Source organism: Planococcus citri, chromosome 1 (assembly GCF_950023065.1).
Source record: "Planococcus citri chromosome 1, ihPlaCitr1.1, whole genome shotgun sequence".
NCBI classification, from domain to species: Eukaryota; Metazoa; Arthropoda; class Insecta; order Hemiptera; family Pseudococcidae; genus Planococcus; species Planococcus citri.
Window position 1 is genome coordinate 76,557,451 of NC_088677.1, and position 22,612 is coordinate 76,580,062.

General features: G+C 36.4%; 1 protein-coding gene across 4 annotated transcripts; it reads right to left on the reverse strand.

The window, feature by feature from the left end:
* Positions 1-1,806: 1,806 nt before the first annotated feature.
* Positions 1,807-22,293, reverse strand: centrocortin (cerebellar degeneration-related protein 2-like). Of its 4 annotated transcripts, none has more exons than XM_065347150.1 (8): positions 22,028-22,293; positions 21,710-21,949; positions 20,773-20,885; positions 20,542-20,690; positions 12,885-13,191; positions 12,589-12,686; positions 5,128-5,290; positions 1,807-4,743 (listed from the first exon to the last, which is right to left on the reverse strand). In XM_065347150.1, the coding sequence occupies exons 2-8, from the start codon at positions 21,825-21,827 to the stop codon at positions 3,406-3,408; spliced, it is 2,286 nt and encodes a 761-aa protein (XP_065203222.1). In that variant the 5' UTR covers positions 21,828-21,949; positions 22,028-22,293; the 3' UTR covers positions 1,807-3,405. The 4 variants fall into 4 exon arrangements, with proteins under 4 accessions (XP_065203222.1, XP_065203214.1, XP_065203206.1 ...); XM_065347142.1 differs by having other exon boundaries at positions 21,710-21,952; XM_065347134.1 differs by having other exon boundaries at positions 21,710-22,293.
* Positions 22,294-22,612: the final 319 nt, after the last annotated feature.

Here is a 22,612-nt window from a genome sequence, read left to right on the forward strand (position 1 = left end):
ACATGTCAACTATTGAATGGGTTAATTTTACTATACAAGTGGACTGACCAACTTGTCAACTATAGTTGACAAGTCATGGGTTAATTTTACTATACAAGTCAACTATGAGTTTTCAGAAACTTCCACCAGAGGGCGCATGGCTTAGAAATCAAGGCGCGAGGACAAACGCAGGGTCTACAGTCAATTTGTAGTGAGTAGAATGTGATGTGCTGGTGGAGATGTATGCAAATACATCGATCCTGAGTGTACACGACAACAAATTTGACTTGAAATTTTTCAGTATTTTATTGGCCTATGGAAAATTTAAAAACATCAAAAATTTTTATGCTGTTCAAGCTTTCTTTTGGTGTCTTAACTTTCTCAAAATTCAAATTACTTAGACTCCATTTTCAAAAATTTTCTTCAAAATTTAGCCTAAAAATCTGATTACTTTTTTCAAAACATAGATTTTTTTAATATTAGACTGAATCTGCAAATAAAATTTTAATAAGTGATTTAGAACAGAAATTATACCAATTTTAAAATTTTGTTCACTTTTCTGCATATATGCCAAGCATAGTTGACATGTCTGGTCGCAAGCAAATATATATTTTCACTTTTTCATCTTTATTACTGATTTTGAAAATCGTCACTCCGAGATTTCAAGACTCTCAATTTTAAAACTCGGTTTCCAGACTTCAAAATTTTCGATTTTCATGATTCTCGTTTTCAAGACTCTGATTTTAGATACTCTAGACTTTCAAGACACGTATAGTCCTCAAAGGTTCTCGGTTTTAAAATTCCAAGTTAGAAGTCTCACAATTCTGAAGAATCTCAATTTTCAGATTTCTGATTTTAAGACCCCCCCCCCTCATTTTCAAGATTCAATTTCAAAACTTCTGATTCCAAGATTCTAGCTTTCAACACTCTTGATTTCTATACAGGGTGTCCGGTAAGTGGTGGTACAAACTTCAGATTTGGATACAACCGGGTACGACCAAGAAAAAAGTTGGTGTGAAAGTGTGGCCTATCTTCAAAATTGAAGGGGCAAAATTATGTTTTCAAAATCTAAGAGCCAAAATCCAATTTTGACCATGGGGGCGGGTAGTACTTTGAAAAATGAACACCATGACCGATTATGACTTTTTACCTAACTTGTAAATTGAAGGGGCTACAAACGATTTTTAATTTCAAAAAATCGTGACGAAAAAAATGAATGCAGAAATGAATACTACGTCAAAAAATAAACAAATTTTGTTATCATCATTTTTTTTCTTACTCTAAAATTTAAGAAGTTTTTGAAGCTCAAAAATTTTCAAATTGCTAAAAATTTCATTAAATTTACAATTTTTGAGCTTCAAAAACTTCTTAAATTTTAGAGTAAGAAAAAAAATGATAATAACAAAATTTGTTTATTTTTTGACGTAGTATTCATTTCTGCATTCATTTTTTTCGTCGCGATTTTTTGAAATTAAAAATTGTTTGTAGCCCCTTCAATTTGCAAGTTAGGCAAAAAGTCATAATAGATAATTTTGTTCATTTTTCTAAGTACTACCCGCCCCCATGGTCAAAATTGGATTTTGGCTCTTGGATTTTGAAAACATAACTTTGCCCTTTCAATTTTGAAGATAGGCCACACTTTCACACCAACTTTTTTCTTAGTCGTACCCGGTTGTATCCAAATCTGAAGTTTGTACCACCACTTACCGAACACCCTGTAGAATCATCATTTTCAACACTCGATTATACCCTTAATCGCAAAAATAGAACCAGAACCTTCTAATTCATTCGCAAATGACTCTGGTAGGAAAGTAATCAGAAACACACTCGAGTCAGCATTATTTATTCCTATTACACATCGATAACAGTAACACCAATGATCCAATATTACAAAGAAACAAAAAATAAATATTACACCGTTACTTATTCTATTTTTCTCGTCAAATCTCCGGCAAAAAGTTAATAACCAAAAACCCAATGGAATGTATTAGAAACAAAAAAAAAAAAAACATAACTAAAATAAGCAATTTATAACGCTACAAGCGTTGAATGAAAAATACTCAAGAAAAAAAAAACCTTTTAAAATAAACTTCGAATAAATATTGAGAATTTAGTCTGCGTCGCGAGCTAGGAATGCATCTCGGAATGATATTATTCTATCTTTATGTATAGGTAATCGTAATAAACTAAAAACATGGCACAATTACAAACGTGAATGTAGGTAAATCTTTAACTAAGTAATCAAACAATTCACAATAATTATATTTCTTCGAAATAAAAAAAAGAGAAAAATTTACATCGGTAATAAATTACAACGTTACTTAACGTAACGTTTTTTTTTTTGCATTTTCGATCAATTTAAATAGGTAATGAAAGACCAACGTTGAATTAAGTCGAAAAAAAAACAAAATACGTACAACTTAAAAATTTGGTTATTATCTTCAAATAATATAAGTATGATAAAATTAAATTATTATCGAACTCCTCATGACGATTCGATCGTTGAAAATTATTTCGCTGCTAGTTTTACGACTACGATGATGATGAAAAATCTGACCAATCATCGATACGAACCGACATCGACATGGGTAAGTATATAAATATTATCGTTACCCACACACACACACAAACACACACAACCTACAAATTACAATATTTTTCACGTCGACTTTATGTTTTGATTTTGCAGCATAAACAAACAATAGGAAAACTTACGATTCCTTAGAAAATAATAATAAAAAAAATGACTAGACGCTGACGTATTTAGAATACAATGTTTGAAAGAAAAACATTCAAATCTTATTATCTAAGTTACTCGATAACCCAAATAATAGAAAAAAAAATAATTAAATAAGTACTAAAAAAATAAAACGAAATTAAAAATGGCAATGCTTTTATGAGAACAAAATAAAAAAAAAGCCAGTCGTTTAAAAAAATTAACAATCTAAAATGCTTCGTTTTAACTTTTTTTTTCTCTTTTCAAAGACTCGAGCTTGGTTTCATCATTTCCAGTTTCGAAAATAACAAAAATGAATAAATAAATAAAATTATTAAAATAAACCTTAAGCATTCGATTCAGTACATTGTCGAGCTAAAATAAGCGAAAAAGAATCGGAGCTGAGAAATTAACGTAGGTATTGCGAAAATCGCAAATAGTCGAAGCGAAAAAAAAGCGATAATTTTTTCAGCTGCTCAACGAAAACATTAAATAACAAAATTAAGCTACCTGCTTGTTTGAAAACAATAAATTATATAAAATTCTTCGAGAAATAACGTTATAAGGGAGACGTGGAAGGGGAAGGGGAAGGGGGAAGGTTGATCGAAGAGCACAATTGAATTAGGCCAACTGGGTACGATAGAAAGGGGGGAAGAGAAAATACATAAGGGAGAAGGTGAAAGTGGAAGTGAGAGGGGAAGAAGAAGCGATTAAACTTGATGTATTTTCGACACAGATGTGCTCTTTTTACGCGTCATACCCATACGAAGGACTTCGGCGTACGATTTCTCGAGTATTTTCAATTTGGCTACTTCCTTGGAAGCTGAGGAGCTTCCGCCGCAGAAACCGAACATGGATACGGGTCGTTCTTTGTGATGAGGTCTTTGAACGACAACGTCGGGCATATTCAGCAACTCGCTATCTACCGGCCGGTTGGATTTCTGTTGATGTCGTTCTCTGGACCTGCTGGGGCTATCGGTCAAACGTTCCCTCTTCCTGCGAGCTTTACTTCCGGCTCTGCGTTTACTAGCCGATCTAGAGCTACACGGAGACGGCGACGGCGAGGCGTGATGATGGACAGCGTTCACTCTACGGTCTCGTTTCGAGTCTCGCAGCTTAACTCCGGCTGCCAGCTGCTCCATGATGTCTCGAGGAGCTGGTACAGCAGCGTTGTTGGGGTCTTCGGCAGGGTCGCATTTCTCATCAGAGGTCGCTGTTGTGGTCGTCGCTGCCATCGCGTTCTTATCTTGTTCCGCTTCCTTTGGGGCAGCGGATTTCGGCTCGGTTTTCAAATCGTTGATGATCTGTTGTTCGTCTTGTTCTTGTACCGGAGCAGGCGGTAGCAATGGCGACGACGACGATAACGGTGGAATAAAAGGTACGTCTTCTCGAGCCGGTGTGACAGGAGGTACTTTAGGATGATTATCTGCTACTTGGTGGGCCAAAGCTGCGGCAGCGGCCGAGGCTGGTAATCGATCATCTAGCAAAGGTAACGTTTCGCCTTCGTCTTTAGCCTCAGCAGCCCGTTTAAGTACGGCGAATATTTCTCGGAAAAGATGCCTGTATTCGGGCGTTTTGCGGAATCGACTCTCGATCGGACTAGCATCGTCGTAGATACTGAACTGGCAATCGTTACCGTCCGAGATACGGCACAAGAATGATCCGGGCAACGATCCGACCAGCACTTCGGTCTGCGTTGATTTTGTCAGCAGGTCTCCGTCAGAGGTGGTTTTCGGACTGATGCTGCCGCTGCTGATCGACGTCGGCGGTGCTGGGGTGGTGGTTTTCGGCTTGATGATGGGCTCTTCTTCGCATTCGCTGTCCGTTTCGATGGCTCGTAAAGCCGGTCTGCTGATGCCACCGTCGTAGTAGCCTCCGATAGCTCGCAGTTCGTCTTGTAACGATATTCCGGCAGTAGGGATAGTCGAACCGGAGCCGGGCTTAGATGGTACTTTGGATCGCGGTCTTTGGTGATTTTGTTGCTCTTGCATTTTACACAACGCTTCGTATTTTTCCACCAGCTGTCTGTACGGGTTTTCGCCATTATCCTGCAGCGAGATCGAAAGGACAGAAAGCAAAAATACACGATTAATTTCCGCCGAATGCGTTAAAATCTAGTTTTGAGAGATTAATATTGATCAGGGAACAAATTTTCATCAATTTTACACGAAAAATATTCAAAATGTATTTTTGATGAAAAATTGTCACCCAAAGAATAAAAAAAAAACAATATTTTTCAAAATTTCAAAAATCCGTCAAAAATTGACAAATTGAATTACAGAAGCCAAAAAATTATCGAAGGGTTTTCTTCATGAAGATTTCTATACATCTGGGTAATTCATGGTTACTATAAACAAACCGATAACGGGGGGGGGGGGGGGTGTCCCCGTACAGATAAAATGAAATACAAATTTGGTAGGTACAAAACGTACCGATTTGTCAAGGCTGAAATCAGCAACAGCAGATCTGATGTTGGCGAGTATTTCGTCCTCATCGTCGTCGTTGGTCATCAATACAGAAGACAGCTCGTCAGCGCTGCTGAAATCTTCGGTAGCTACGGCGCTTCTTAGACATCTTTTACACAAATTTCCCAGTCTGAAAAAAAATCAAAAAACAATTGTAAATTTACTAATATCTTCATAGTGACTGACGCTTAAAAGTTAGGAAAAAATATGCGATAAATCTTCATTATGTTCAACTTTCAAAAACCAAAATTATCATTTCAGGGGTCAATGACCTTGAAAGTCCAGACACACGGGCCAATGACCTTAAGAAGACAGACAGACAATTTTTGGAGGGGGGCTATACAAACGGATTAGTGACCTTGAGTGCTCAGTGATACAGGTCAATGACCTTAAGAGGCTGGACAGCCAACATTGGAAGGTCATACAGATGGGTCAGTGGCCTTAAGAAACCTGACAGTAATACAAACGACCTTGGGAAGCCATATTGAGGGTCAATGACTTTGAGGGGCTAGACAGCTGTAGACACACTACCTTGGGAGGCTGGATAAATGGGTCGGTGGATTTGGGAAGGTCTGACAAACGGATCAATGACCTTAATATGCCAGACAGATGACTTTGAGAAACCAGACAGAAGGGTCAATGACCTTGAGTGTCCAGTCACATGGGTTAGTGACCTTATTAAGAGACCCGATAAACCTTGAGAAATCAAATAAATGGGTCAACGACTTAAAAAGGACAGACAGACGATTTTGGGGAATTAGACAGATGGCTCAGCAACGTTGAATGTCCAGACATAAGGGTCAATGACCTCAGACAGCTATAGATACACTACCTTGGGAGGCTAGACAAATGGGTCGGTGGCTTTGGGAATGTCAGACAGACGGATCAATGACCTCAATATGCCAGACAGATGACTTTGAGAAACCAGACACAAGGGTCAATGACCTTGAAAGTACAATCACACGGGTCAGTGACCTTATTAAGAGACCTGATAAACCTTGAGAAACCAAACAAATGGGTCAACGACTTTAAAAGGACAGACAGACGATTTTGGGGAATTAGACAGATGGCTCAGCAACGTTGAATGTCCAGACATAAGGGTCAATGACTTCGATAGGCCAGACAGCTATAGATACACTACCTTGGGAAGTTGGGAGGCAAGACAAATGGTTCAGTGACTTTGGGAAGGTCAGACAGACGGATCAATGACCTCAATATACCAGGCAGTCAAACAGATAACTTGAGAAATCAGATAGAAGGGCCAATGACCTTAAAAGTCCAGACATAAGGGTCAATGACCTTATTAAGAGACCAAATAGGAAGACAGACGACCTTTAAAAGCCAAACCGATAGGTCAACGACCTTAAAATGACAGATATACGATTTTGGGGAGCTAGACAGATGGCTTGGTAACATTGAATTTCCAGACAGAAGGGTCAATGACCTTAAGAAGACAGACAGCCAGACAGACAATTTTTGGAGAGGGCTAGACAGACGGCTCAGTGACCTTGAGTGCCCAGCGATACACGTCGATGACCTTAAGCGACCAGACAGACAACCTTGGAATGTCAGACAGACGGGTCAATGACCTTACAGGGTGTCCACTCATTTCTGGAAATGATTTTCCCTGACTTTTCCAGGTTTTCCAGACGAATCTTTCCATTTTTCCAGACCATTTTTCTCTATTTTCTATGCTCACCCCGTACTTTAATTTAAAAAAAAAAGGGGGGGTAATTTTTTTCATAAGCTTCTCTTTGAACTGGATACTTCTTCGGATATAAAAAAACAGCTCAACTTTGATTATTAACTTTTCTAATTAAAAATGAATAAAACATGCATCGAGTTTGGCCAATTGATAAAATACCTATGTATTCATATAACTTATGAAAATTTTTCTTTTCTTTTTTTGATTTTTGAAGGCTTCAAAATGTGAAATTTGTTCATTTCAAAATGAGAGACAAATTGGCCCGAGCGAAGCGAGGGCGAGAACTTTCGAAAATTTTCATTTCAAGATGCCTGAAAACGAGTTTTTTTTTGAATGCGAAGAATGTTTATTTTTTGGTTTTTTAAATTTTAATATTGGAATGGATGTTTTTTTGAAGGAAGTTTACTCTTGAAAAATAAAAGAGAACAGGCTCGAGCGAAGCGAGGGCGGAAGCTTCTGAGAATTTGAGTTTTGAGAGTCATAAAAACGAGGTTTTTTTATGTGAGGACGAGTAGCTTTTTTTTGGCTTTTAAAATGTTAGAATATTTGAATTATGTTTGGTTTTTTTAGTGAGGACCAGTAGCTTTTTTTTTGGCTTTTAAAATTTTAGAATATTTGAATTACCTATCTATGTTTTTTTTGAAGGAAGTTGATTTTGAAAAATAAAACAGAACAGGCTCAAGCGAGGGCGAAAACTCTTGTAAATTTGTATGTATTTCGAGATGCTTAAGCACGATGTTTTTTTCGTGAGGAGTTCACTTTTTGGCATGAAAGCTTGATTTTTATAATCTAGAAATTTTCATGTTGCCTTTGAAAAAGAAAAGAAGCCCGAGCGAAGCGAAGGCAAAAGCTTCTGAAAATTTGCGTTTCGAGAAGTGAAAAACAGTGTTTTTCTTACATCACAGGTCCTAATTCAGAATTTTCAATTGATCGTTTTTTCAAAATTCCAGAGATTTTGCGTGAAAATTACGAAATTCCCTGACTTTTCCAGACCGACCAAATTCCCTGACTTTACCAGGTTTTCCAGACCTGTGGACACCCTGCCTTAAGAAACCTGACAGTTGCACAAACGACCTTGGGAAACCATATTGACGGGTCAATGACTTTGAGGGGCTAGACAGCTGTAGACACACTACCTTGGGAGGCTGGACAAATGGGTTGGTGGCTTTGGGAAGATCAGACAGACGGTTCAATGACCTCAATATGCCAGACAGATGACTTTGAGAAACCAGACAGAAGGGTCAATGACCTTGAAAGTCCGGTCACACGGGTTGGTGACCTTATTAAGAGACCCGCTAGGAACACAGTCAACCTTGAGAAACCAAACAGATGGGTCAACGACTTTAAAAGGACAGAAAGACGATTTTGGGGAATTAGACAGATGGATCAGCAACGTTGAATGTCCAGACATAAGGGTTAATGACCTCAATATGCCGGACAGATGACTTTGAAAAACCAGACAGAAGGGTCAATGACCTTAAAAGTTCAGCAACACAGGTCAATGACCTTATCAAGAGATCATATAGGAAGATGGAAGACAGACCACCGTTAGAAGCCAAACAGATGGGTCAACGACCTTAAAATGACAGATAGACGATTTTGGGGTGCTAGGCAGATGGCTCAGTAGCGTTTAATGTCCAGACTGAAGGGTCAATGACCTTAAGAGGCCAGACAGACAACTTTGGAAAGGCAGCCACATGGGTCAATGCCCTTACAAGAGGCTAGATGCTGCTAGATAGAAAGACAGATGACCCTGAAAAGCCAAACAGATTGGTCAATGATCTTCAGGTTCAGTGGCCAGACAGGCAGCGATGACCTTTGGAGATGGTCTTGAGAAAAGTACCAGCAACTATACAGAATTTAAAACTGAAAAAAGGCGCAAAAAATTCAAGTTTTTACTGGACACAAACAGGGAGCGGTTGCTGACTGCGCAGTCTCTGTGCAATCAGAGCATTGCAAATAAACTGTGCAGTCAGCGCATAGGGCTGTGCAGTTTTGCGGTTTTGTTCAATTACCCTCTAAATACATCTACTGATGACAAAATCAAACACTATTTTGAAAAAGGCACAAAAAATCCACTTTTTGTTGCTAATTAGCTATAAAGTGGTGGGGGTGAGGGATTGAAAAGTCAAAATCGCACAAATGCATACCTAGAGCACCCTTCCAATGTGTTTGACTAGCTTTCTAGGGCAATTAAAAGGAGTGGAGGAGGGTGTGACAAATGGGTTTTCAAGGTCAAGAAACACAAAACCCCAGTTTTCTCTCCTCTAAATTTAGTTGGGGGGGGGGGGTGTGTGAATAATTTTGGATATGTTGAGCGATTTGTGAATTTTTTGGCCATTTTCCTCCCCCTCCTACCTCTCTCAAAAATTTGGACAGAGGTGAATTTTTTGTCAAAATGCCTTCACCTGAGATGACCTTAAGTATCTAACTTGTGTAAAAAAAAACCAAATTGTTAGACGGATATGCCTTAGAAAATGGACCTCTGTGACTCCAAAATGAATCACCTTACTTCCGGATTCGTGTTAAGACTTTCTTGTTTGTTTTGTTTTACCTTTTAGGCTTTAATCAAAGGAAAATTGAGCTAAAAACGTGAAAACTGTGAAAAAAGGCGGGATAATCTACTTTTTTGTCTTTGAAAAGAGATAGTGGTCATGACTGAAAATTCTAAACCTCAAAAAGAACACTTTAGTGCACTCTCTTAACGTATACGCCAAATTTAGCTTCCCAGGTCATTTGAATGAAGATTGAAATGGGGGGGGGGGTCACCGAAGGAACAAAATCAAAACAAAAACCAAAAAAAAAATGAATTAAAATACACTTTTTTGCAAATGGAAAAAAAGGGAGGAATGGTTGAGAAGTCTTTAAACCCTCTTAAAGTCGCATTTAGTGCACCTATTAAACGCACACTCCAAATTTCTGCCAATTCAGCCTTCAAGGTCAATTTGAGGGGAAGGGGGCTTGACACTATTTCAATGAAAAGGGGTTCCAACTCAAAAAACCACAAAAACCCCAGATTCCTCACTTCCAAATTGTTCAAGAAAGCTCATTTTTGGATTTATTGCATTTTCTTTCGATTTGATACCCACCTTGCTGACTTTTTGGCCATTTTCACCTCTCTACACACCATTTTGAAAATTTACACAGAGAAGAATTTAAGGTCAACGTCATTCCCACTCAAAACTTAATCTAGAGCCACGCTAAACCAATCCTAAATAATTCCAAGTTTGAGCAATTTTCGTTCAAATATTCTCCAAATTTCAGTAAAAAAAAAAACATCAAACATGCTCAAAATTGACTTCTGGTTAGTCCGGCATATGACAATAGGAGTAATTACACCCCTCCCCCCGCCGATCATCCGGGACAACTTTTTTCTTAAAGGGGACATTCTAAGGAACATTTTAAAGCAAACTTGCCAAAAAAAAAGTTGGCCTTACTTACAAAATGGCGGCCATTTTGATTGACAGGTCCGCCGAAATCGCAGATTTTGCGTTTTAACAAAGGACTTGCATGAACTTTTTGAAACTTTACAAAGGTAGATCGAAAGATCATGCAAAAATTTAACGACTTCTGGTGAATTTCAAGTCATTTTAGAGCCACCAACGATTTTTTTGAAAATTACTGGAGCCTCCAGTAGATTTTTGAAACTTGAAATTTCCCCAAAATTTCATCAAACTAAGATGGAGAGTTGAAATTCATTCTGCAAACTAATTTCAATACGCTACGAAGTTGACTGCTGATGAATTTCAAGTCGTTTTGGCGCCTCCAGCGAGTTTTTGAAAATTCCTGAAGCCTCCAGCAGTTTTTTGAAACTTTAAATTTACACAAAATTTCATAAAATGGAGATGGATAGCTGAAATTTACTCTACACTCCAATTTAAACACCCTTTGAAGACGACTTCAGGTGGGTTCAAGTCATTTTAGGGCCTCCGGCGACTTTTTTGAAAATTACTGGAGCCTCCAGTAGATTTTTGAAACTAAAAAATTTCCCCAAAATTTCATCAAACTAAGATGGAGAGCCGAAATTCATTCTGCAAACTAATTTCAATACGCTACGAAGTTGACTGCTGGTGAATTTCAAGTCGTTTTGGCGCCTCCAGCAACTTTTTGAAAGGTTGTATGACGTTTTTTTGGAAAATTGAAATTTCCTAAAAGTAGCTGGAAGCTTCAAAACCATTTGAAACCACCATGTAGTCTGCGAAGTAAATTTCAGCTTGCCAACTCCATTTGATAAATTAATGTTGGGGAAATTTCAAGTTTCAAAAATCTACTGGAGGCTCCAGTAATTTTCAAAAAAGTCGCTGGAGGCCCTAAAATGACTTGAACCCACCTGAAGTCGTCTTCAAAGGGTGTTAAAATTGGAGTGTAGAGTAAATTTCAGCTTTCCATCTCCATGATGAAATTTTGTGAAAATTAATTGTTTCAAAAATCTGCTGAAGGGTTTTAGGAATTTTCAAAAAGTCGCTGGAGGATCCAAAACGACTTGAAATTCACCTGCAGTATTTCGTAGCGTATTGAAATTAGTTTTTAGAATAAATTTCAGCTTTACAACTCCAATTTGATGGCATTTTGTGGGAACTTCGAGTTTCAAAAATCTGCTGGAGGCTCCAGAACTGCTCAAAACGGGTTGAAACCGGTTCCAATTGATTTGGCATGTCGAAAATAGGGTATATCCCAAATTTCAGCTTTCTCGGTCAATTTGGTAAAATTTTGATTTTTTCCCTCATTTTTGGCCTGAATTCGATTTTCAAAAATTCACCAAAAATCGAAAAACCCACTTTAGCACTTGAAATTTTGACAGGTGATAAATTTTCGCATGATCTTTCGATCTACCTTTGTAAAGTTTCAAAAAGTTCGTGCAAGTCCTTTGTTAAAACGCAAAATCTGCGATTTCGGCGGACCTGTCAATCAAAATGGCCGCCATTTTGTAAGTAAGGCCACCTTTTTTTTTGGCAAGTTTGCTTTAAAATGTTCCTTAGGATGTCCCCTTTAAGAAAAAAGTTGTCCCGGAGGATCGGCGGGGGGGGTGCAATTACTCCTATTGTCATATGCCGGACTACGTGCTCTGAAATGAATTTTTTGCAGTCTCCCCTCTTCCAATAATCATTCTTCATTCAGAAAAAAATCAGTCTAAAAAATCTCATCCTCAATTTTCTTCATCACTTCGACTTTTGTTCAACGCTAAAATTTATTTTTCATTTTAAAAAACAATTTAATGCCTACGTGATTTTGGTGGTTTTCGAAACTGTAACATTTTAATGTATTTTTATTGTTAAATGTCGGTATACGACGGTTTTCCGCAATTTTGACGTAATTAGACAACTATGTTTGATTATTACCGCGTTTTTTTCTCTTTCCATGTATAATTTACAAGGTCGTTTATGTATGAAATTGACGTATGAACCCGCGATATTAACATATTATCTCAATTTACACATAGTTCGTTTCCTCTACATTTCGTTAATGCGATAATTCAAAAATGCTAAAAAATCATCTCTCAATATTCAACCATTTCCTCGAAAAAATTCCATCGAGTAATTTTTTTATTCCATTCAAGACTTTTCTAAATGATATTTTTTCAACATTCCATACACTCGTATATTAGTTACTTAGTTAAATTGATTCAAATTAAACTCCCAACAATTTTTCTAAAGAATCCATTTTTTTTTTTTTTTTTTTTTTTTGATAATCTTCTGGGATATTTCATAATAACGCTCGCTTACCGGATCTGTTCCAACGTTGCCAATTCATCTTGGACGCTTTTCATTTCATCTTCTTTACTTCGCATATCATCGACTTGATTCCTCAAATAATCGTTATCCTATAAATAGAATCAATAATTAGTATTCGACATACGTTCACATAAATACTTGCGAAGTCTACATACACCACGCTTGCCCCTCTTCGCCCCTATTCTCCTCACCCATCTCTCGAACTACACAAGTATACGGGTTACGCATGTCTGTCTCTGTAATAAGTACTACTAGGTACATGTCGATATACGAGTACTTAACCCTACCTGTAAAACAACGGATAACTGATCTTTCAAATCATCGATGGTTCTTTGTTCTTTGACATTAGATGCTTTCGCTTCTTGAAGTCGAGTAAGTATTTCTGAGCAATTTGTACACACGTCGGTGGGCTGGTTATGGAAGTTATCGTATATCGCATCTTTATTGTCGTCGGTGGCGGCTGCGGTCGGTTCATTTGCATGGTTAGCGGTATTACGTTGTCGTTTCTCGTTTTCCAATTCTAATGTCTTTTTGTCTAGCTGCTGCTGCAGTTCGTCGCATTTATTCTCTAACGATTGTATTGTTTCCAATAAACTGAAACGAATAAATAAATGAATTAGCCGACGTAAGATGAAATCTACAAGAGGGTTCTGGGTTATGAAGGGAGGGACTAATACGAGTACTAAGTACCATGCTATAGTGTAGGTACGTGAAACCGGATAATTAAAACAACGCCTGCGTATTAAATGTACATAGACATAGACGAGACAGTAGACACACGTGATACGAAAAAGGAGTGAAATTAAATACCGTTTGTGGTACGCATACGCAGCAGAACAATCATACGCAATGGATCGGCAGCGTCGATTATTAATGTTAATTTAAATGAATCGTCGTCAACGTCTTATTGTTTCTTCTTTGAAAACTACGCCTATTACGAACTCATACATGGCATATTTTATGCTGACACCGAGCCATCGCATATTGTCCAACACGTCAGCAAGACAGTATTATGGATGGATACCTGTTTCTGTTTCTACCTTTCGATGGAGTGTTTTAAGCGAATACATATATTCGTATTTAGGGTTCTTGAAAATATACGAAACGATATGTCACACTATATTTGACATTTTTTTTCACATTTGGACCAAAGTTTAGAGGCTTTTTACCACCTCCTCCTTTTTCCACCAACGTGTGCTTTTCTAATGAATTTGTGGGGGGGGGGGAGGAGGATCCTTTTGAGCATTTTGACAAAAAACAGGCGTTTTTAGACTAGGGAAAAATTCACTTCTCTTTGAATTTTTTGTTAAAATATAAACTTATTAGGAATTACCACAAAAAATCAGAATTTTTTACACTCTGAGGAAAAAAAGTCATTTTTTGACAATTTTGACAAAAAACAGCCTTTTTTTAGCAATTATTACACAAATGAGACTTTTTAACAATTTGGCAAAAAAAAAAATTTTGTGACTAACAAAATTTTGAAAAAATATTGTGAACATTTTTAGCAAAAAATTAGAATTTTTGACAATTTTGATAAAAATGGGACTTTTTGATAAATTATGACAAGAAACAAAACCTTTTTTTACAATTTTGGCAGAAAAACATGACATATTTGGCAATCTTGGATTAACATAGGACCTTAGATCTTTAGGGCAATTTTGATACAAAAAACCAAACCTTTAAAACGGTTCTGGCGAAATACAGGACGTCTTAAAAATGAGGAAAAAATCAGAATTTTACCAAATTAACCAAGAAAGCTGAAATTTGATATATACCCTATTTTCGACATGCCAAATCGATTGGAAACGGTTTCAACCCGTTTTGAGCAGTTCTGGAGCCTCCAGCAGATTTTTAAAACTCGAAATTCCCACAAAATTCCATCAAATTGGAGTTAGAAAGCTAAAATTTATTCTAAAAACTGATTTCAATACGCTACGAAGTACTGCAGGCGAATTTCAAGTCGTTTTGGAGCCTCCAGCGACTTTTTTGAAAATTCCTGAAACCTCCAGCAGATTTTTGAAACTTTAAATTTTCACAAAATTTCATCAAATGGAGATGGAAAGCTGAAATTTACTCTACACTCCAATTTTAACACCCTCTGAAGACGACTTCAGGTGGGTTCAGGTCATTTTAGGGCCTCCAGCGACTTTTTTGAAAATTACTGGAGCCTCCAGTAGATTTTTGAAACTTGAAATTTCCCCAACATTAATTTATCAAATGGAGTTGGCAAGCTGAAATTTACTTCGCAGACTACATGGTGGTTTCAAATGGTTTTGAAGCTTCCAGCTACTTTTAGGACATTTCAATTTTCCAAAAAAACGTCATACAACCTTTCAAAAAGTTGCTGGAGGCGCCAAAACGACTTGAAATTCGCCAGCAGTCAACTTCGTAGCGTATTTAAATTAGTTTGCAGAATGAATTTCGACTCTCCATCTTGGTTTGATGAAATTTTGGGGAAATTTCAAGTTTCAAAAATCTACTGGAGGCTCCAGTAATTTTCAAAAAAGTCGTTGGAGGCTCTAAAATGGCTTGAAATCCACCAGAAGTCGTCTTCAAAGGGTGTTAAAATTGGAGTGTAGAGTAAATTTCAGCTTTCCATCTCCATTTGATGAAATTTTGTGAAAATTTAAAGTTTCAAAAAACTGCAGGAGGCTTCAGGAATTATCAAAAAGTCGCTGGAGGATCCAAAACGACTTGAAATTCATCTGCAGTACTTCGTAGCGTATTGAAATTAGTTTTTAGAATAAATTATAGCTTTTTAACTCCAATTTGATGGAATTTTGTGGGAATTTCGAGTTTTAAAAATCTGCTGGAGGCTCCAGAACTGCTCAAAACGAGTTGAAATTGTTTCCAATCGATTTGGCATGTCGAAAATGCGGTATATCCAAAATTTCAGCTTTCTCGGTCAATTTGGTAAAATTTTGATTTTTTCCCTCATTTTTGGCCTAATTCGATTTTCAAAAATTCACCAAAAATCGAAAAACACACTTAAACACTTCAAATTTTGACAGGTGATGAATTTTTGCATGATCTTTCGATCTACCTTTGTAAAGTTTGAAAAAGTTCGTGCAAGTCCTATGTTAAAACGCAAAATCTGCGATTTTGGCTGACCTGTCAATCAAAATGGCCGCCATTTTGTAAGTAAGGCCAACTTTTTTTTTGGCAAGTTTGCTTTAAAATGTTCCTTAGGATGTCCCTTTTAAGAAAAAAGTTGTCCCGGAGGATCGGCGGGGGGGAGGAGGTGCAATTACTCCTATTGTCATATGCCGGACTATAAGCAATTGTGCCAAAAATCAGCATCTTTTTGGATATTCTGACAAAAAACGAAAAAAAGAAAGAAAGAAAGAGTTTTTTCTAGGAAATTTTGACAAAATAAAGTGTAGGGCATGTCAAAAGTAGAGAAGCAGAGTAAGCAAGAGCAAGACAAACACCTTGGAATTTGAATGGAGGGGAGACTATAGGGTGTGAAAAAGTCAGATCGAAAAAATGAGATCATTTTTGCGATCAGGACGCACAAATCACATGACTCAATCGATACAAACATATTCATAATGTATCGCATTGCGCATGCGCAAACCTACAAATGAATAACTGCGCATGCGCAGCTACTCTCCAAAGGAAGGTTAACATTAGGAATATGTTTTTTGCTCGAGTCAACTACTGAAAATTTAGAATTCCAAATAAAAAGAAAAATACGACAAAATATCAGAATGTGGTAACAGATTCAAAATCAGAAATGAAATTATTTTAAAAGCAGTAACAGAATATTCGAAATGAAAGCTCAACTTTTCTTGATGAATACCTTTACTGGAGAATGGAGATGTTGAAATCAAATGCATGTTTCAAAGTTTAATAAAAGTTACAATTAAATTGAACTGAACATTCAAAACTAGAATTGAACTAGGAAACAAAAAAAAATACAATTAAAATGAGAAAAATAAATGAATAAAAATCAAACTCAAACTGAAAAATCAAAATAAGCTAAACAGAAATAGGAAAGTCAAATTGAAAAATTGAAATGAAAATGAAAATAAATTTTCAAAGATATATCTCTGCATCTATGACAAATTTTATCCAAATTTCGTGTAAATTTTTGGAGGGTTTCAGAGGTTAAAATGTTTCTTGGAGTGTTTTTACAACATTCATCAAAGTTTTTGGTAACAGATATTTTTTTGGTTTTTTTTTGAGTATTTTTACACAAATTTTACAAAATTTTCAACACTTTTGACTTTTCACAACATTTTGAAGCTTTTTTCTGCGTTTTCCTAAAATTTTTCCAAACTTTCATCATTTTTTGGACAATTTTTATACTTTAAAAGATTTCTTGAATGTTTTTACATCATTTTTACAAAATGTCCACACTTTTCACTCATTTTCCTGAAATTTGCCGAATTCTTTTTATCTTTTGGCTGGTTTCAATTTAATTAATATTAAGTTTTTTTGTGCACTTTCGACGAGAATTTCGCAGTTTTTTTTTGGCAATTTTTGGATGTTTTTATTTTGTTTTTTTTTCACAACTTCAACACTTTTTAATATCGATATTTTGATAAAGTTTTCAAAAATTTATTATTCAATGATTTAAATACCTACTTTTTTTTTTTGACAATTTCGACAAAAAATGAGGCCTTTTGACACCTTTGACAAAAAATAGGACTTTCTGACAATTTTGACAAATTTGACCAAAAAGAGGACTTTTCTTTAGCAATCCTCACAAAAAAAAGTAACCTTGACATTTCCAAAAGTTTTGCAAAAAATTAGATTTTTTTGACAATTTTGGTAAAAATGAAACTCTGATGAATTTTGACAAGGAACAAGACCTTTTTGATAATTTTGACAAAAAACAGAACTTTTTTGGTAATTTCTGATGAAGACAGCTCTTTTTTCTGACTTTTTAAAACCCAAAAAATAAGATTTTTTTGATAATTTTGACCAAAAAAAAAAACTGGACTTTCGGGCAATTCTGGCAAAACACAGGATTTCTGCAAAAATCAGCACTTTTCGAATCTTAAGTTGAAAAACACTAATTGTTTGGCAATTTTGACAAAAAAACAGGTCAACAGGAGGAAATGAGTTCATTCTTGTGCTCAGTACCTACCTATATTTGATACAACCCATGACTTTATCAATACTTATTCAATTTTGAAAAATTGCATGGCGCATGTGTAATACACATGAATGGATAACAGCGCATGCGCAGTATAAATGTTCAAGTTTTCTCATTTCTGGAGGCAATTTCATTTGCAATAACATTCTCTTTATCTCATAATTAGATGACTCGTCTTCATCATATTATCAAGAACTATACTCAACAAAGTGCAAAAGTTCACTTTTTTGTACCTGAAGAAAGGGGTAAAGCGGGTTAAAAAATATTGAAATTTTCAAAAGACTCATTCAAGGTGCCCTCAAAAGTCAAAACGTTTGTGCCAAATTTCAGCTTCCTAGATCAATTTAGAAAAGCTTCAGTGATGACACAAATCCAAACACTTTAAAAAAAAGGTGTGCAAATTGACTTTTTTGAAGCTGAAAAGAATCGAGGAAGGAGGCTAAACATTTTGAAATCCTTCAAAAAGCACATTCAACATACCCATTCAGTGTACATACAAAATTTCAGCATCCTAGATCAATTTGAAGGGGCTCTAGCAATGGCAGAAAAATTGAGAACACCTTGAAAAGGTCTGAAAAGTCAAATGAAACGACCTCCTAAATTTGGAACATGTATTGTGTTATGTAAATCAAGGGTCAAGTTCATCTTCACTCAACTCCCTCTCCCCCAAACACCACATTGAATAATGAATTTGGTCAAATATTGTTGAAATGGCTCTTGCTAAAATGTTCTCAAACTTGAAGTTATGAATTTGTAGAAAAATAATGATAAATAATGAAGGAGAAAAAGATTTGCCCAAAATCGATGGAAATAGATTGACAACCCTTCCTCCCTCCCTCCCTCCCTCCCATCCTTGATCATAAGCGTGAGCCATGTCAGCTTTTTAGCCAAATTTTTGAACAAAAATGGGGCTATTTGCAGTAGACCAGTCATTTTATTTATTTATGTAAGCATTTATAAGACAGTTTCAGCTTCAGCACAATGGTGAATTTTACATTTTATGACCTGGAGCCTGTTCTAATTGATCAAATAAAGTCAAACTTGGGGAATGGAGTTCTCTTGGGAGCTGGAATTGACCCCTGCAGTTTGGAGGGTCAAAGTTGAAAATTACAGAAAGGTCATTTTTTTGGAGACGCATAATTTGGCCCCAAATTAATGAAAACAGCCCAAATTCATACCATTGGTGAGTACCGCCATTGTAAACAACATATCCAAATTTCAGATTCCTAGGTCACCCCCCATCCCATTCAAGGTGGGAAAAACATGATTTTGACCCTATTTTTGACCCCGCCCCACTCTTAGAATTGACTTGAGGAGCTCAAACGTCCAGCATACAATGGGATGGTGCCACTTGAGTGTATTTTGCAGGTTTCATTCTTCTAACCCTATTTGACCTTTTTCCAGGGTCAAAAAAGTGGATTTTTTTGGTCTATTTTACGTGTTTTTCGACCTTTAGGAAAGAGCCTACAGTCTCCCCAAATTGACCTAGAACGTCCAAATTTTCACAGTACATTGGGAGGATGTACCATTGTACCCGAAGTGCCTTTTGCAAGTTTCAATCTCCTAACCCTATTTGATCTCTTTCCAGGGTCAAAAAAGCTTTTCGAGGGGGGGGGCGAACGCGAAAATGCTACAAGAACACTTCACTTGTGAAGAAAAACCGAAACATGAGGAAAGCATTGTAGCAGAGCTGTAGATACATGATGTGGTAAAAATGAATTCAGTGTTGCTAAACTACGCAACTACGCATGCGTAAAACAAAGCATAAAAGTTCATAAATGCGCATGCGCAGAGTCAAAATTGAAGTTTTCTCAATTTCTGAATCTGATGCAAGAGTTTTTCAAATTAGAACTTTTGTGCACTTTGATTGACTATTTAAATGTAAAGTAGTATAAGAGAAAAAATTTTTAAGTATAGTTGGAGGAATCCTCTGACCAAAAAAAAAACCTGCTCTATGCTCAAAATAATATATTACAATCCTGACCACCTAAGTATGCTAAAAGTGACCACGACTTTCTGATTTTTGATGATCAAGCTTCAACTTACAAAACAAAACCCACAAGTTGACCATAATGATCTTAATTTCCAGTTTGATTTCCTAGACGAATCGAAAATGATTTTCAACATTTTAGTGTCATTGAAGAATCAATTCGGAAAATTACCAAACACAAATTCGTCGTGATTAATGAAACTCGACAATGCGCATGCGTAAGATCAAAACTGCAAACTAATTACACATGCGCATACTAAAATTCTTGAACGAACCATACAGATATTTAGCAAGCTTCTATGACGTAAGTAGATAGAGGTACATTTGCCAAAAATCAGAACAAATAAAAATGCAGCGTCGAATAATAAAATTACAGGTCGTTATACCGAGAAAGGAACTAGAATAATTTAACGACCAATAAAATATTCCAAATACCTTGCAACGTATCTAGTATTTCCTATTTCGTAGGTACGACAACGTGAATTTTTCAACTATTCGTATTCACGAAAAATATAAGTAATTACCAAACAGCTGACCAGCTTACAAGTTATGTAACCAATTAACGAATAGTCTTTAAACCACAATTAATAAACCAAAAACGATCATAAAATTTCCCAGAACTCAGAGTGACTATTCAACTACGAGTATATAGGTTTAGGTACAGTTTCATAGAGTAAAAATCTTCCCATGACACATCGTTAACAGACTCTGACTCTACATTACTCGAATAATATAAAACGTTAAAAAAACAGAATATCGCAAAGAAACGACGACGACGATTACGTTCGATCAATACCTCTGTCTTTATCTCGTATATCGAAATTAAGAACATCTGCACGTTACATACCTCTTGATCTGCTTCTTATCGGCAGCACTTTGCTGCGAAAGGGTAACATTATCGTGTTCCAAATCTTGAATACTGATCTCTAGCTGTTCGTAGATCCTGAATCTAGAACTGTTCACTTCCTTGAGAGCTGCAGTTTGTTTGGTCAAGTACTGGAACCCGCATCACAGACACGATATTAATCATCTCGATCAAACCATACACGAATACGACATAATTATTCAATCCACTCACTTCGATTTCTTGAGACTGATCTTCGATAATATTCTGATGCTGTTTCAGCGCCGATTCCAACTCTTTGTTACGTTCCAGTAATGTTTTTCCGAGCTCGGCGGCCAACTGCAGATCTGAAATCATAAGTGAACGGTGGTGTTTTACTTCTGACGAAGATACTCTTGCAACACCATCGAAACGATTCAACTGCGACATTTGTATTGTAAGCAATCAAGATACACCAAGACCAAGGTGTTGTGTTATTCGAATAAATATTTTTCCAAAACATTCGATACGACGACGATGTTTGTACACACGTTTACGAACTCGATGCCAGAGAGGAACAAAAACATGTAGTAGTAGTAAAGAGGAAATTAAACGAACGAAATGCAACCGCGTGTATCGTATTTCATACCTGAAGCAGACCATCGTTCCGTTTCCAAATCGCACCATTCCACGCATAGTTCTTCGTACGAAGACATTGTGGGAATATCTTAATATAAAATATAAATCTTACTACAAATACGCTCTCGATGTGGTAATAAATAAACGCCAAACGACCAAAAAACCGTACAGATGTCAACAGTCCGTTTCATGCAAACTTGTTCGGTATTGGTAAAAGTATGCAAGCTTTTCCCACTCGATATTCGTACTGATAACGACAACGACGATGAGTTTGTTTATACAGTATCTTTAGGCCATACACGGACCGTATTTTTAAACCCATTCGTCAGTTTGACTCTGTGAATGCATCGTTGTTTATCGTGTGAAATTTTCATATGGTTGTTTGGCACTATACGTATTCTGGCACTTGATCGTACTTTCGATTCCAATCAGCTCGAGTGTGAAGTGTTCAAACATTGTGTTTCGAATACACATCTTCGTAGTGATATCTTGTTGCGAAAAAAACAAAAAAAATGTACCAAATTAACGCAATATTTACCAATTTTGTAATTACCTTTTTCGTACGTCGCATTACACAAGTAACAGCTGAATTCTCCATCTTTCACCGATATCGTTTGATTCACATCCAGGAAGTAATCCGAATAGTTATCCGTTGATAATTTGGAATCCATTTGGATACGAGTGTTATCCCCAACGTCGATCGTCGAGCTTTTTGATCACTTCATATAAAATTTCACTGCCACCGATGACCAATATACAGCCACATAAGTCGATTTTACGAAATTTTGCGATCCTACTACATTCGAAACGTGTAGAAATTTTCAACGAATACGAAGAAACAAAGCAGTTAATGACTTAATTTACTCATTACTTGTATTAGTTGAAGGTAGACTGGAATTTTTCCTTCGTCTCAGCTGTCGCGAAATGCGAAAATAAAATAATAACAAGGCGAATGAAATCGATGGCCCTGATGACGACCACGGTCGATATTTTATATCGAATATTCGATTTTACGATATCGAAACGTCGATAAGTGAACGATTGAAGTTAATTAATTACCGATTACTAATTTCCAGTTTTATGGAGCTGGAAATGGAATTTGAAAATTGCGTAGATAAAAAATATCAATTTCTGGGGGTTCGGTGATCTTCGTCAACGTTCGGGTTTCTTCGTTTTCATTAAAATATTCAGCAGGAAGTCGCAGGAAGTACAGCTTTTTACGTTCTTTTCTTTCAGAATAATTCTAAGAATTCAAATTAATTATTAATTAAATAATTTCAGATCAGAAGATTAATGTTTTCTGTTCTTGTATCTTCAAGTTGAAAGCTGTAAAAACTTCTTTTTAAATCCTCCAGTCGTTGTTTTCTTCTTCGTTCATTCAAATTAATATTCTACGTTAGTGTTCGGTCATCGTTTTCGTTTTATTCACTCCCAAATCCAAATTAGCAATATTCTT

Bases quoted from the DNA above. Each gene is read 5' to 3' on its own strand.
- centrocortin (XM_065347150.1), bottom strand. From the start codon at position 21,827: ATGGATTCCAAATTATCAACGGATAACTATTCGGATTACTTCCTGGAT. The intron at 20,691-20,772 runs GTGAGTGGATTG...TGCGGGTTCCAG, and splicing joins ATCAGTCTCAAGAAATCGAA to TACTTGACCAAACAAACTGC. The intron at 5,291-12,588 runs GTAAGCGAGCGT...ATTTTTTTTCAG, and splicing joins GCAACGTTGGAACAGATCCG to ACTGGGAAATTTGTGTAAAA.